We start from the raw sequence: 17,118 nt of genomic DNA, 5'->3' as shown, positions 1-17,118 counted from the left end.
CTTCCACCTTTGCTTTCTTTATTCCTCACAGGAACAAGATGTGAAACACGTGTGGGAAAAATGCTGCCCGTGGTTACATGTGCCCCTCCAAATGCTGTCCTTGCATTCCCCAAAAGTCCCTGCAATCCACTACCGAAATTTGAAGACGATGATTCCAAAATGTTTTTTACACCAAATGTTCATAACAGCCTCCTCTCCAAAGGGGTAGTATGAGTCGTTTCAACACATTTTGAGGGGAACATGTTTTTGGCCCTTTCCCTTATGGAAAAAATGGCTTCTCAAGGCCTGAAATGGGATGGGGTGAACCATCCCATGCAATGAAATAACCCCACAATCCCTCCAGGCTTCAGGAACACTATGAACCATTTAGAAGCAAAACAATTTTTGCACTACCCAAACTTGGAGGAAAATGGGAAAAAAGATGTATGGTTACATCCCCAGTATTTTGCAGTCCACCCACCCACCCACTCCTGAAAGTTGTCCACATCCAGATTTGAGCTTCAGAAGTAGGAGTCAGGGCTTATTCATCTGTACAGACAGACAGAGAGGGGTGAAGGGCGTCCCTTCCCCTCCGTCTGGACCAGGCCTCTGTTCCACACATACGATTCTTTGCAAACACTGGTAGAGGCATCCTATTATAAGAGGATCCCTTATAAATATCTGACTTTGTAAACTAAACTTGAGAAGAAGATATGATTATTAATACTTCTTTTTGCCCTTCAGTCACATAACAGAAATCTGTTTAAAAATTCCACATTGTGGAAACTATTCCCTGCCTGTGACCTGGTGCTAGATAATCAAGATTTGAAAAATAGTTTCTAATAAATATTATTTTCTTTCATTATAATAGTTAAAAATATCCCTTAAAGAAGAGCTGACTGCATAACAGTTTTATCCAGTAAAATGAAAAATATCCCTCCTCAGGATTAAGATGCATAGATACATTCCCTTCGGTGACAAAACTGAGTTTTCTGAGATGATGATGGCAAGATATAGGAGGACATTATCTACTTCAAGTACAATGAATTCTCTCTTTTTTGCCATACCTTTCACAATGATTGACAGCAAACTATGCACATATCTCTAACTGGGGAAAAATAGTTTCAGACTTCTTCCATGCTAGAACTGTGACAACCTGGAAGCTGCAGCAGTGAGTTTCATTTATTCAGAAAGTGTTAATACCCATGATTATTCTCATTTCTGCAACTCTGCAGACATATTACTTTGACAACCTAGTCATTGCTTTCTCCCACATAGTTATCACTGTCAGGAAGTCCTTGACACTAAGAGCTGTTCAACACTAGATTAACTTGGAAGGTGATGGGTTATTTTTAGAGGTGGTTTTGAAACAGAGGTTGAAAGGCAGTTGGCCATGAATACTTTAACTGTGCAGTCCTGCAGTGACAGGGGTTAAACCAGATGGGGGCCCTTCTAACTATACAATGCTGTGAGTCTGTAATTCCTTCTGGGGAGGGGGAGAGGAGGTAAGGCATGCACCAACTCCCAGCTGCCTGACTCCAAAGCTGATCTTCCACATGCTTTGGACTTCAGCTCACATAATTTCTGGGTCCTGGCCACACTGAATGTGATTTCTGAAAGATGAAGTCCAAAACATCTGTAAGGCAAAAGGTTGAGAGTATTCTTAGATCATGAGAAGGCTGCATAATATTATTTACTATTCAGCTTACCACCAATAGCATTGTCCTGTTTGACTTCAAGACACCAACAATACCAAGGACAGATAGACAAAAGAAACAGAAGCCAGTGAAGATCCCAATCCAGGCAGCTCCATAGATGTCATCATTGTCAGTAGCTTCCAGCAATGGATACAATGTGTGTTGATCTGATACGAAGTATATGCACTCTGCCATGAGTGCGAGGCCACAACACTGGGAACCAAAGACATAAATTACCATCATCCTAAAACACTATTTTTGGCTTTGTTTTAATTTTAATTTGACCATAGTTCCCTGAGGCTCCAAACTGAATACACTGTTCAAAGCTTGCACTGAATTCTCTTCTGTTATGCCAGGTAAAAAACAAACAAACAGATGCTTGCACAAACTTGTGAGTAGGGATGCAAATCTTCACTTATTCAGTTCTGATTTGTAACAGCAAATTATGCCCTCAATTTATCTCTGCTCTGCCAAAATATCTGGGACATTTTCAAGCATTATCCGTGCTTTGGATATTCACTGGGTAAAATTCTTTGGTTCAAAAATATGTGGTTTTCCTGCACAGAAAAAGCATCTTGAAGCAGAAAAGATGTACAATGGCCCCTTGGTAACTGGGCTTTGGTTCATGGACCCCTCATAGAGGTGTGTGTGTGTGTGTGTGTGTGTGTGGATACTCAAGTTCTACTAAATACAAAGGCACAGTAAAATGACGGCCCTTATTTAAAATGGCAAACTCAACATTTGCTTTTTGGAATGTATACTTTTAAAAATATATTTTCAAGTGATGGATGGTTGAATCCATGGATAAAAGATCTGTGAATACAGAGGGCCAGATGTATTTTCCTCTAAATGAAAATGACTCAAGTGATTTGTTGTGCAGGAAGGTTAGTTTGTGTAGGGTTTTAGAAATCAGCATTCTTAAAATTTACAAGCAAATATGGGAGATTATCGCAAAGCTAAATAAAGCTTCTTACTGTTGCTGAATTCAAGCTTAATTTGAGCTGCACACTGGTGTTATTGCATGGCTTTTGTCCTCAAAACTGCCATCTGGCTGCAGTCCAGCTCCAATGCTGGTCCCTGAATTTGCTTCGGCGGCCATTTTGCAAAGTTAGAAAGCTCTCGACTTTGAAAAATGGCTGTCAAAGTGAGTTCAGGGACCAGCATTGGAGCTGGGCTGCAGCCGGATGTCAGTCATTTTCGTTAAAAAACTTGATTGAATATGAATGAAATTTGTTAAAAAAAAGTCAGAAACAACAAAAAAACTCACCACATCCTCATTTTATTGGCTGGAAAACCATTTTTTAAAGGCTCGGAACACCTCTTTTTGCCATGTATCTGAAAATTGACTAATATTTGTTATACCCCTGGTTTGTAGTCTCTTGAAGAGCATACTGATAGCAAGGACCTGAAAAATGCTACTCATTGTATTTATATACCCATAGCCTGTTACACAGATTACATAGTTTAAATTCACTTACCCCCAGAACAACATTCCCCAAGATCAGTAGGCCTTGGAAACATCTTACACCAGTATCACCTTTTGCCATTTTGAACTGGTCACAGAGTCTAGAAGAGAGTTACAAATTTATCAGTACTGTGGTTTCACTCAGGACTACCATGTCTCTTGCCAGCTTTCCTGTCTTTGTCACTGAAAGCAAGCCACATGAAAAGTTCTTCAATAAAGTATATCTAGTTTATGATAGAATCTTCATAAATTGCATCAGAACAAGTTATACATATACCTTTTTATTGGGCATTCCTGTAAACAGAGCTATACATTCTTTTCATTCCTACCCATGGAAGAGGTGAAATGACGCATCACAGGCAGTAGGATCACTTTCAAAGTACACCCAGAAATTATGTGAAACCTGGCACAAAGGTGAAGCAAAGAGGAGATGCCCTTTTGTTGGACCAAATGTTATCTAGAACAGTGCATTCAAAGTAAAGATCCATAGAAACGTGGCAGTCTGCAAGCCATTCCATGTTACTCTGTAATGAGTCTCCAGGAAAGAAAGAAACAGTTGTAGGTAATGAACACAAATATAGTGTCAGTCCCTGGCATAATGGGATGGTGATGGGGAAACAAGTCCATCACATCAGACAGCTGAAGAAGCACTGGTTTAGAAAACCAGGTTTATCTTTAGGTAATGACCAAGCAAATACCTGTTTCATTATCTTTTGGTAATGACCAAACTATATCTGATCTCAGTATAAGTCAAACCTAGGAGTAGAAAACTCCATAAATCCCAAACACCTCATGTATGATCCAGACATGCTGCCGTAGGTGATAGATATAGAGCACATGGTTATATCACATGCTGCAGTCAATAAGGTGCCCTTTAAATCATGGTGGGCAACAACTGAGTGTTTAGGAGCCTTGAGCACCCAATTTTATATGCCCCTAGATTTCTATGGGCTGCACCTCCCTGTTCTGGCAGGTGGGGATCAGATATGATTAGGAGGTCACTTCTAGTTTAGGATGGAAAAAAGAGAAGTGATTTAGGACCCAAAAATGTGTCTTTGAATCATACTTAATGAGAATTGAGCCTTGAATCATACATAATGGGAGCCCACTGAACAGGAGAGTGATTCTTAATTTTTTAAATAAACAAACTAAATAAGGATATGATCATTTTATAGATAGAAATTCACAGCATTGGATAGTCCCACCCTACTCATTACATGAAATCTCATCAGAAGTGCGAAGTTACAAAGGCAGATTACAGCCTGAGCAACTGTTTTTCCTTTCTACTGCAATACCATATTTTTGACTTAGGTTTGGAATATATTATATATAGGTGCTTCAGTTCCAACATTTTCACCTCCTTGAAGATTACAATTCCTAAATTAAAATAATGTTTGCTTGCTGCCAGGCCTACTGCTGTGGCACGTGCGAAGTTTTTCCACAGATCCTCACACCCACATCCAGAGTAGGAGGCTCCATTTACCTTGGGTTATGGCTTCTACTGCATGGTTAAAATGTCACCTCTTATTTCACAGTGGATAGAGACAAACTCAGCCTTTCTAGTTGAGAGAAACTCACACCCATGCCAAAAATGAGAAATATGCCACAAAAACTGTGAAAGAACAAGCCCAAGAAGAGAATGTGAACAACTAGTTGCAGCTACAATATGGGAGACCAGGAAAAGGACAAATTGCATTTTTCAAGATCCTAATCCACATTCCAGTCCCAAGCAAGAACTTTACACAGCCTCCTTCACAAGACTCCTACATGCCCATGTTGGCAAATCTCATAGATTTAACAAGCTCAGTGTTCTATTTTAATCAAAGTACTGTAATTCATTCTCCAACAGCATTCCTCTTACTCTGAGACCAGGCACAGGGCAGAAATAAAGCAGTTTGACACCACTTTAACTTGCATGGCTCCTTCCTGTGGAATCCTGGGATTTGTAGTTTGGTGAGGTATTCAGCCTGGCCAACGAGAAAGCTCTGGTAGCCTCACCAAGCTACAAATCCCAGGGTTCTGTATGACAGAGTCATGGCAGTCAAAGTGCTGTCAAACTGCTTTATTTCAACAGTGTGGATACACCCCATGCATTCTTTCTCCTGTATGTGAAAAAACAGAAATCCTGTAGGTTTACACTAATGTAGAATGTGGTCTGCTAAGAGGGAGAGTGCAGGGAAAATAATTTTGACACATAGTTTGTCTGGTCCTAGCACAGCAGTATCTTAACCAGTTTTCATGCATCTGAGGAAGTAGGCTCAAGTCTATGAAAGCTCATGCTACCAGCTTCTTTCTTTCAGTTAGTCTCAAAGGTGCTACAAGATCCCTTTGCATACTGATTTTCCAGACTAACACAGCTATGTCTTTGAATTTAACTAGTCTTTGAGAAAGTGACTGCTGTCCCCAAGCTTGAATCTCCAGATGTTGTGGGCTTTAACTCCCAGAAACCTCAGCCAGCAGGGCCAGTAGTGAGGGATTCTGAGACCTGCAATCCAACCACATTGGGAGTTCCACAGGATGAGAACCTTAGCATAGAAAACAGAAATTTTAGAAAGCCAGTAAAAGTGGGCTTCATCTCTACCAACTCAGCTCTTTCCTCCCTTCTAATGAAGAAGAGACATAATAGAAAAAAGATTTTTCACACAGGATTTAACTGTAGTTATGAGTTGAAGATATCTCAGTTTTAAACAGGAGCAGCAAGTAAATTGCTCTCAACTGTCATTTCCTCCTACTTTAAAGAAACTTCCTCCACACTGAATATTAGCCATGAAATCTTAAGTCTAACCTTTTGGGGTGGATGGGAGGTTAATTAAGCATTTCTACAGTATTTAATTGCACCTGATTGCACTATTCAAATCTGTGCTTCAATTAGATCATTCTTGTACACTGATGAAACCAACTGGCACAAGATTTATGAAGCCCTATAAACAATAGACGTTATCACACAGGGCTCCTGGGACACATGTTCTGTGGAGCCCCTGTGTGGTAAAGTCCAATGCTGTCTTACCTAGGCTAGGAGCATTACAGCAACAGCTTGCAGTCCAAGTGTAAGAACATTTTGGCTCTCTGATATTGGAATGCAACTTTCATCAACTCTATCCAGTATAGCCAATGATGAAGAATGCTGAGAGTTGCAGTCCAACAGCATCTGGAGGACTGCACTTTTTCTATGACTGGTCTAGTTCCTAATGTCTCAGATGTCCAAAGAGATCTACTGCACTTCCTACAGAAAATTCTGCTCCTACTTCAGTCCAGAACTGGTAAATTTTTACCTTTTCTTGACCTACAACATCTTGGCACTCTCATTGGCACTCTCATTCCCTACCAGCTTCAAATCCAACTCTAGCAAAGAAATGGGGAATATTTTCTTAAATACAATATTTATTTCCTTATATATGTCAAGTCAAGGTTCTAGCTGTAGGACCCTTACAAGAGAAGACATTTTTGAGCCACTTATGTAATGGTGCTAGTCTAATGTCTCTGTTATAAGGAGGTACACCTTTGCTCATAGCCATGGAGGCTTAAAGGAATCATAAAGAGATCTACAACTTGCCTATTGTGGTATTTCTTTCCCGTTCATCAGTCTCTTTACTGTGGGAGGAAATAACATTTTTGTTCACATTTCTGATAGAGATTTCTTGTGTTAAACAGTTACAGAACAGAACAAGACTTGATCAGCAATAGCTTTGTTTTTTTCTTGGGCATCATGTAGATAGATTAATGGGGAAAGTACTCTTTTTTATTTTCTCTCATCTCTAGCTGTGTTGTAACCTCAGAAGTCTTGCTCAAGAAAAATGCAGCATTTTCACCATCAGGTATTGAGTGGGACACATTAAATGCTGACCAAAATTAGTATCTGGGCATAAAAATACATAATTTTACTAAAGCTTCAGGAGAGTCATTACTGCTGATAAGCATGTTTATTGAGGAGTCTCACTGAAAAATGAGGACATACTAACAAGCAGTAAAGACAGATGAGGTTGCACTCTCCAGTTTTGAAATGCTTGGGTCTGTATTCTTCTCCTGAACCAGTGATGTCTGTGCCATTATTGCTGCCCTGAAGACTCTTGGAATCAGGTCATATTGTCCTTCATGAAAAAAGAGCCCAAACACCCCTGCTCAGACCTGTTTATCATCAAGTTGAACAGGCTTCTTTCCATTCCCCCAAGAGCTATTGCTCTGACCTGACCTCACATTAGCATGTATATTGTATTTATGGTGTAGATATTGTGCGTGTGTACTGTTTTTATTATTGTTACCAAAAAACAAAAACAAAAAGGCCCACAAGACAAGATCATTTTCAGCACCAGAGTTCCAGCTTTCACTTGGCTATTTGCCCAGCCCTGGCACAGAATGCAAAATAATGTAAGTTACTCGTGTGAAATGAAAAGGTAGGCTGTGATAGCAGAGTGTGAATTCACAGCAGGAACTATGGATTGGGACCTTTTGAATATCAGACTGTTTATAAAGTGTTTGTTCCCCTGTAAAGCAATCACACACTGCTTTCTTAAGTAAGAAAGCTACTCTTTAAAAGAAATACGGTGTGATAGAAATATATTGTGATATAAAGATAAAATAGATCTAGTGCTAGCTAGTTAAAACAATATGGGGCATGGTTGCTTCTCCTACTGGGAGGATCCAGTGAAACATGAGAAGAAACAGGAAAAATAACATCAGCCACCCTAAGAGTATTGGCCTACGTCAGAAGGAAGATCAGCACTGGTTGAGGAGACCAAGGAAACCTGAGAATTTGCTCCTTGCCTATGCAGACAGATTCATCTGGAGTATATACATCCCCACCCACAAAAAAGGAAATACAAAAGACTGCAGCAAGTATAGGACCATAGCTCTAATCTCTCATGCAAACAAAATCATGCTCAAAATCCTGCAACATAGACTCCAACCATACATGGAGAGAGAACTCCCAGAGGTGCAAGCAGAATTCAGGAAAGGAAGAGGCACTAGGGACCACATTGCAAACATATGGTGGCTAATGGAGTGCACCAAGGAATTCCAAAAGAAAGCATGTGCTTTATAGACTATAGCAAGGCCTTTGACTGTATAGATCATGAAAGACTATGGAATGCCCTTAAAGACATGGGAGTACCAACACATCGGATAGTCATAATGAGGAATCTTTACTCAGGACAGGAGGCCACTGTTAGGACAGAACATGGAGAAAAAGAATGGTTCCCAATCAGCAAAGGGGTCAGACAAGGCTACATCCTCTCATCCTATCTGTTCAACTTGTATGCAGAACATATTATAATGGACCCTTGTTATACACTGGGGTTTACTTCCAAGATCCCCCGTGTATAACAAAATTTGTGTATGTTCATGTCCCATCAAATATAATGACATAGCAAAATGGTGTCCCATATAAAAAACGGAAAATCAAGGTTTGATATTTGAAATTGATACTTTTTTGGAACATTTTCAAACATGGATGCTTGAATCTGTGTATAAAAAATCCGTGTATAAGAAGGGCCAACTGTATATGAAAAGCAGGAGGGGGAGTGAAAATAGCAGGAAGGAATATCAACAATCTAAGATACATAGATAACACCTTACTACTAGCTCATTTTGCTCTACTGGAAAGCTCCCATCTTTCAAAATTCACATGCCTGAGCCCTGATCAGGGACAGCTTAGCACTGGGCGATGGCATGGGGCTGCCTTGAGGATAGTGTGGCACATGATAAAATGTGTTTTCACTCAACCACATGCGTCCCCTGCCCGTGCCCAGATTGGGGACAAAAGTGTGCGCGATGTCTCGATGTGAGAGCTGGACAGTTAAGAAAGCAGATAAGAAGAGAATGAATTCATTTGTGATGTGGTGCTGGAGAAGAATGTTGAGGTTACCATAGACAGCCAATAAGTCAAACAAATGGGTCCTAGAGAGATAAAACCAGAAATTTCTCTGGAAATCAAGATGACTAGACTCAGGCTGTCATACTTTGGCCACATCATGAGGATGCATGACTCACTGGAAAAAAACAATAATGCTAGGAAAGGTAGAGGGAAGCAGAAAGAGAGGAAGACCATAAACTAGATGGATGAACTCTGTTAAGGTCATGGGTATGAATCTTAAGGACCTGAGCAGAGCAGTGGAGCATAGAGAGTCTTGGAGATGTCTCATCTACAGAGTCACCATGGGTCGAGATCGACTCAAGCGTGGATAACATCATCAACAAAATAAACTACAGTGCTCCCTCGGGTTACGAATTTAATTCGTTCCGCGGCGCCGTTCGTAACCCGATACATTTCGCAACCCGAAAAGCCCCGAAAAGCCGCTGGAAAGCCGCTAGCGGCTAGCGGCGGCTTTTGAATTTCGCGCCGAAACGCGCCGAAAAAATGTTCGTAAGCCGAAAAAATCTTCGCAACCCGGAACAGTTTTTTTAAATCTAAGATTTTCGTACCCCGGAAATTCCGTAACGCGGTGCGTTCGTATCCCGGGGTACCACTGTAATTGTATCCCTGTCATCTTCAATAGAATGAAATTACAACAAAATACTATGTGAAAAGTATATCTATCAGGAACATAATTTTGTAAATTCCATATTGGTAGCTGTATGGGATGCCATATATTATATGTATTGCTGTTGCTGTGTGCCTTCAAGTCAGTTCCAATTTACCAAAACCTATCACAGTGTTTTCTTGTCAAGTTTCTTCAAAGAGGGTTTGCCAGTGCCATCCTCTGAGGCTGAGCGAGGGTGACTTGCCCAGGGTCACCCATTGAGGTTATATGGCTGAGCTGAGATTTGATCCCTGATCTCCAGATTCATAGTCTAATGGTCAAACCACTACCTCTGTATTAGCACATCACAATAACTCAACAATATTGGTTGAATCAACCAGGATATGGATGACCAGCAGGAACCTGCCTCTTTGCTCATTCCTTAATTTGAGCATCAAAACAAGGTAGAGTTCAACCCTCAAGCATAGTTTCTTGAGATGTGGAAACCAGGAATTATGGTTAAATTCTTCTAAACATGGGTATGATAGGAGTTTAAAACAGTGGAGGGGACAGAGGCCAATTTTCGCATTCATACCTCCTGACAAGTCACACTAGCATGCCCGATGTACTTCTGGTTTTGTTTTTAGCTGATTCCCCTCCTCCTTCTCCCCTTTGGGACAAAAAAAAAAAAAACATTTTTAAAATATGAAAGTGTAGGGGCTTTGGGTTTCTTCAGGGCAGCTTCAAGGGCTCTTCTTTGGGGTCCCAAGAACTGCATGTAACCTGTAGCCTACACTTTGCCCACCTTACCAATTTGGAAGGCAATTTGATACCATGATTTAATCTTGGCTTGTTTACAAACACCGAACCATGGTCCCCAGTTCACATATAATGAAATCTACAGCTAAGTGCACTACCCCAACATGATGTGCTAAAGGGGGCTGCACCTTCACTGCAGAAATAATGCAACTTGACACCACTTTAATTGCCATGGCTCAATGCTATGGAATTCTGGGATTTGTAGTTTTGTGAAATATTTAGCTTTCTCTGTCAGAGAACATTGGTGCCACAACAAACTACAAACCCCAGGAGCCATGGAAGTTAAAGCAGTTTCAAACTGCATATTTCTGCAGTGCATTATTTTGCACGGGTTAGAGACAGTTGAACACTTGGATCACTTCACAGTAAACATATTTTAATCCTTTGAAATGTCACAAGCTATAATTGAAACCCCTAGCAGGCTGAGTCATGACTACTTCACCACTCAGTGTTAACTTATGCTGGATACATTTTTGTTCAGGAGAGAAAAATACTAATGTAAGAGTAATGCTTTGAGTGTAATACTATCCTTCAAATCCTTTCAAACTAGCTGACCCCAAAGCTTCAATGGGTTAATGAGTCTTACAATATAGGATCTGTAGGTTTGAAGGAAATGCTGTCCACTCCAACCAGTTTCACACTACAAGCCCTGTGCAGTGTGTCAAGTTGCATTCAGTTGGTTCCACAATTGTGTCTGCTCTATTATATTATGAGAATGGTAGTGAATTAAATCTTCTTCTGCTTACCCATCAGTATGTGAAGCAGTCAGCAATCAGGCAGAAGATACAAAAGACAACATCGTCAGTATGTGCATTGAGAAGTAAAGTTCATGAACTTATATTTAGCCTAGTTGGCAGCATATATATGTTCATACCAAAAAAAAAAAAAAAGAGTTTTTGCCTCTTCCTTTCCTGCCTAACTTTGGACCTTATCGCACACACATTCTGGGGACGAAAGGAGGACGCTCGAGTGCGCGCGCGTGCTACAGAAAACAGAGTTTATCGCACACGAAGACGTCCTCCAAGAGGCCCCATTCCGCCCCCTGGTGCGCACCCGTTCGTGTCCAGGCCTGACAGGCGTGATTTTTGCCTGACGGATTACCTTCCGTCGGCAAAAAATGGCACCCGTCAGGACTGGACGCGAATGGGTGTGCGCCGGGGGGGCAGAACGGGGCCTCTTGGAGGACGTCTTCGTGTGCGATAAACTCCGTTTTTTGCAGGACGCGCACGCACACAAGCGTCCTCCTTCTGTCCCCAGAACGTTGAAAATTGTGAGTGCAATAAGGTCCTAACTGTCATCCTCTGTTGCTGTACAGAGATTGTGAACTCGTATAAGAAGACAGAGCTGGTTCCTTGCACATAATGCCACTCTAAGTTAAGTGCTGTTTACAGTGATGCCATTCATTAGGGAGCTTATCACTTGCCGTTTTAAATTGGTTCCAGCCTCCCAGGCTGCAGCCAGGATGTAGGATAGAGGTGGGTATTATTGCACACTAAATTGCTACTGAATCACTGGCTGCCATCATCCCGGGTCCCAGCCGGCTCCAAGCCATGCTCCACCAGCACTTTTTAGAAGTCAGAAAGCTCTCTGTCTTCAAAAAAAGTGCTGGTGGCGCATGGCTTGGAGCCGGCTGGGACCTGGGCTGATGGCGGCCAGCGATTCAGCAGCAATTTAGTGTGCAATAATGCCCGCCTCCATCCTGTGTCCTGGCTGCAACCTGGGCAGCTGAAGCTGATTTAAAACACCAAGCGATAAGCTCCTAGGACCCCTAAGGAAATCTGTTACTGATTTTAAGAAAAATGGCTTTTGGTTTTGTGGTTTTTTTGTTTTGTTTTGTTTTGTTTTGCTTTGTTTTGTTTTGCTTTGTTGTTGTTCACACATTAGGGAAGCAAGGGTGGGGAACATGTTGCCCACCAAATTATTGCTAGACTACATCTCCCATCAGCCCTAGCCAGCACAGCCAAAAATGAGGGATGATGAGAGTTGCATTCCAACAATATCTATAGATCCATATTATAAAAATGGATACCAGTGTGTATGTGTGCACGCACATGTAGGAACAGCATTCCAGATAGATGGAATCTGGAACCATCCAAGCTTATTAGCCAAAATCCCCTTAGTCCTGACTAGAGCACATCCACTGAAACAACAGAATTTACATAAATCATGATTTCCCCTTTAACAAAAGATTTAGTAGCAGAGGCACTAAGAAACACAGTTACTGAATTGTGAAGCTATGTGACCGATGTGTACTAAAAAACCCTGTTGCACATCAGCTACTCAGCTTTGGTTGTGCAGTGCAGCCAATGTTCATTGGTGCTTTTGCTGGCTTTGCTATGTAGTTACAAAGCATTAGCCGTATACTGAATATGGATGTTGCACATCTTCACTATTGTATTTCCCCCACATGTAAGTCCGCTTACAAACATGCAATGCCCCAACAGGATTCTGGCATATTATTATTGTTACTCTCCCTTCCTATAACACAAGATCTCAAGGTGGCATACAAATAAAATCAATAAAAACCAGTTAACACAATTTAATATGATTTGACTAAAATCTATTCAACATATTAACCAATTAAAAGAGGTTGAAACTGTTTAAAACCATGTGCATAAGCACTGTGAAGTAAATAAGTTAGCTATGGTTTATTTGGTACCTAAATGAAACCAGTATTGGTGATCATTTGGCCTCCAGCATTCCATAATTGGGGTGCCACCATTGAGAAGGCCCTAACTCACATTCTCACCTCATTAGTGAAATACAGCAGAGGGCCCCCCAGCAGGCAGGAATGTATATAGAGAGGCACTCCCTCAAATATAAAGATTGCAAGCTGTTTAGGGCTTTTAATGTCATCACAGGCACCTTGCATTTAGACTGGACATGTATTGACAGATCCCAGCTCTAGTTTAAACTTCAGCAAATCGATTTGGAAGTAAGTGTTTTCGTTAATGAAGAATTTGAACAAAATAAACTTGGCTTTTATTTTGTTCTCCACCCTTGGATTTGGCAAGTCCTGAAAATGCTTTTGTAATCTTATGTATGTTTACTTAGAAGGAAATTCAGCTGTATCTAGTTGCACTTATCCAGAAGTAAGAAAGAAAGAACTGCAGTCTTCAGGGTGGAATGTGTACAGTTATTTCAGCTCTTCCTTTCCCCATTTCAGTCATGTAGCTGAGGGCTATCCACTACCATCCCATCCCTGTATTACTACTACTCACTATGACTTAACTGAACCTGACCAGCTTTCAACCCAGGAGTATTAGACGAAGAGCAAGCTCTTGCCTAACCTCTCAGTTTGCTATTCATCAGTTTTAAGGACAAGGTGTTGTTCACACCAGGTGCTACAATATCCCCATTGAGAGGCATCCGAGCATACTAAAACAAATACAAAATTTTCTCAAGATCTGCAGAGTGTTCTCCCACCCTGCACTGACGTTACTCATCCATGCCATAACTTGTCTTCAACCCATTTCATTATGTTACAACCATGCCTTTGTTTCTCCAAAGACCAATTTTCAAACCACTTCCCATCCGGTGGTAGGAAATGTTTCACCCCAACCTCTGTAACACCCAAGTGGTGGAAATAATCTACTCCTAACTAGTGAAATGGGAAGTATAAATAATTGATCTCATTTATTTGTATCTATTTAGTTCAGGATTAGCGTCAAAGTATATTTTGCATGGCGCCTTTCTGAAATTTTTTCATTATAGACCTTTTCATGAAACGAGAGGAACAAGAGTGGCCATTCATACAAATAGACAAGTACTGTCTTAAGTTCTTAAGGGTGTGATCTTATCCACCAGCTTTTGACAGTTTTGTTGCTGGAAAGTAGTTCTGCTTTTTCTCCAGTGGGAGAAAAAGTTGTTTGCTATAATTACCCAATTATCTCTTGGTCTTTTGACCCCCACAAAAGTATACTATAAACACAGTCAAGATATTTCATAGATCACAAAAACATCACTGAAGGAAGAGAGGTTTGATCTTTTTAAAGTGAGACTATGCACCTGAAGATGTAATGCTTGCATTGAGGCCTTTTTAAAAAGCAAGTAGAAAAACCATGGCTTTGAAAATATATTCGAATATATCCCCACAAACTGTAGCCCTAAATTACACACACACACACACCTCTATGTATTAACCATATAGTTTGTGGCTTCTAGAATAGCATACAGTAAAAACATCAATGTTCAAAGATATTTTAGAAAAAAGGCATCAACTGCTTCTGGTAGAGTGGAGATGGGGAAAAGACATGAAACAAAGCACTTTGCTAGTCTGCAATGTTTGTGTGCTAATTTGGGAACAAGTGGGACTTTCAAGTAAGATTTCAGGCTTCATGGGTTTCTTAAAGACATGACAACCCTTTCCCACTAGGGTTACCATACGTCCCAGAAAACTGGAACAATCCCAGATTGGAGGGTCTAAATGTCCCAGCCCAACTAGGCATTTTAAAGCCACAAATCTCACCCACACTCCCAGGCATTTAGTATTTAATACACACACACACACACCTAGGCAGTCACACATATCTGTCTACCTGTGGTGTGACTCTGTGTGTGTGTGTGTGAGAGAGAGAGAGAGAGTGTCACAATCTCTCAGCCTCAGGGAATAGAAATGGCAAACCACACACACACATACACAGAGAGAGAGAGAGAGAGAGAGGGAGGGAGGGAGGAAGAGATATTCACACATAAATATATTGACACACATAAGTATATAGATATGTGTGGGTGTACATATGTGTGTGAGTCACAATCTCTCAGCCTCAGGGAATAGCAATGGCAAACTCCACACACACATACACAAATATATTCACACACATAGGTAGATATATGTGTGTGTCATGAGTTTCCTTGGCAAGTTTCTTCAGAAGGGGGGGTTGCCTTTATCTTCCCCTGAGGAGGCTAAGAGAGTGTGACCTGCCCAAGGTCACCCAGTGGGATTCTGTGGCCGAGGTGGGATTTGAACCCTGGTCTCCCATGCTGGGCTGTCCACTGTACTTAAAAATACAGTACTCAGTTACTGTTATTTGTTGCTGTGTACCTTCAAGTTGTTTCTGACTTATGGAAACCCTAAAGCAAATCTATGATGGGGTTTTCTTGGCAAGATTTGTTCAGAGGAGGTTTGCCATGGCCTTCCACTGAGGAGGCTGAGAGTGTGTGACTTGCCTAAGGTCACCCAATAGGCAGGAAATTGAACTTTGGTCTCCAGAGTCCTAGTCCAACACACAAAACTACATTTCAACCTTCTGTCCAGGCAGAATGTCAAAATCTCCTTCATTTTGAGCATGACTGAGAAGCATGAGTTTATATTACTGTTTTTTAATTTATTAATGTTTTTGGCTTTTTGTTGGTTGTGTCCTCCATTTTTCTTGAATGTCTTACATTTTGTCCTGGTTTTGTGGAAGAGAATTATAGCAACCCTAATTTCCATTCACTTGAAAGTTTACAGCAGTGACAGAGGAATGAGATATTTCTACACAAAAGGCATAGATACACCATATCGTTTAGAAAAGCTTAGAGAACAAACACGTACTTCAGACAGCTGTGAGCTTCTCAAAATAATGCTGTTTCCAGAAAGCAATTGTGACGGCTACCTTCCTTCAGAAGCAGTGCAGAAAGGCGTAAAGGTAGACCAATCCATATCACAACATTAAAAAGAATTAACTAAGCAGAAAACTTCACAGCATGTGCTTGTCATATTTCTATTAACTTTACTGAATCAGGAGAAACTCATTACTTTTATCTTGTTCTCATTCCCAGAAAACAAAAGGAAATTTGAATTCTTCACTTGTTCTTTAAGACAGGCTTTCCCCCTTTCTCTTAGCATGTACTGTCATTAAGTGACAGTGCTCAATGGTATAATCATTATCAGCATCTACGTTTATTGCTTATAGGAAGTGGATAAAAGGCTGCAAGTTACAACCCTGTGTGCAGATAAAATTATATGAAATGAAGCAGTTTAATTGTGCACAGACCTGCAACTTAACAGTGAGATGACCACTCAGTAGACCATGCAGGTCTCCTCAAATGTAAATGCTATTGAATTCAACAGGTTTGTTCCCAATTAAGTGTGCAGCCTTAGTAGGTATTATCAGAAAGGAGCAACATAGAGCTGAGTTTTATTTTGTTCTAACAATCACTAGTGGCTAACCTCTATCAAACTTTTAAATATTTAAATATAATAATGGAGAAGAACATTAGAATCTAACATATATTAGTAAAACAACTCAGTGGCTCAGGAAATCTTTACTCACCTTCCACCCTCCTTCCTCCACTGTTTCAGCCTCAACACTTCTACACAGCATTCAGTTTGTTCACCCTTGGTCACCCTTTAAAAGAGCAGAAGGCACCTAAGAATGATGGCATATGATTGGTAAGGGGGCACATCACATGAGCCAGTCCTAGATCTGGCCCAACCTGTTCTTCAGGTACAGTTGGGCCAGTGGGTGTCTCTGGCTACAAGATTCTCTGATTATACCGGAATGTTGTTATTGTACACATACCCATTCACCAAATTCTGTGCTATTTCTATTCTTACGTTTTTTCACACATGTGACTCATCTATATAAATGCTTTTAAAGTGAATATATAAGACAAACAAGAAAAACATATAAATGGCTGTCACCATTTCTACTGAGCACAGACAAAGAAAGCATTCTGAACAGAGAAGAAAAATAGAATTTAAAAACATGTTTTGCCT

General features: G+C 40.7%; 1 protein-coding gene across 2 annotated transcripts in view; it reads right to left on the bottom strand.

Annotated features, from left to right (window-relative positions):
• The window catches only part of UPK1B (uroplakin 1B), a 30,452-nt gene extending 13,720 nt beyond the window's left edge, over window positions 1–16,732 (bottom strand). Inside the window, exons 1-3 of one of the 2 annotated variants that reach the window (XM_089508187.1) lie at window positions 16,673–16,732; window positions 3,155–3,242; window positions 1,689–1,889 (exon numbers count right to left, since the gene is read on the bottom strand). In XM_089508187.1, the coding sequence (XP_089364313.1) occupies window positions 1,689–1,889; window positions 3,155–3,223 (270 nt within the window). In that variant the 5' untranslated portion in view covers window positions 3,224–3,242; window positions 16,673–16,732. Of the gene's footprint in view, window positions 1–1,688; window positions 1,890–3,154; window positions 3,243–10,191; window positions 10,254–16,672 lie in introns of those variants that run through there. The other variant, XM_089508189.1, reaches the window with a different exon arrangement.
• Window positions 16,733–17,118: the final 386 nt, after the last annotated feature.

This window comes from Sceloporus occidentalis, unplaced genomic scaffold (genome assembly GCF_023333645.1).
Source record: "Sceloporus occidentalis isolate IW3139 unplaced genomic scaffold, rSceOcc1.0.p SCAF_2, whole genome shotgun sequence".
In the NCBI taxonomy this organism is placed as follows: domain Eukaryota; kingdom Metazoa; phylum Chordata; class Lepidosauria; order Squamata; family Phrynosomatidae; genus Sceloporus; species Sceloporus occidentalis.
Note: the sequence above shows the minus strand (reverse complement) of the source record. Positions and strands in the feature narration are given on the sequence as shown.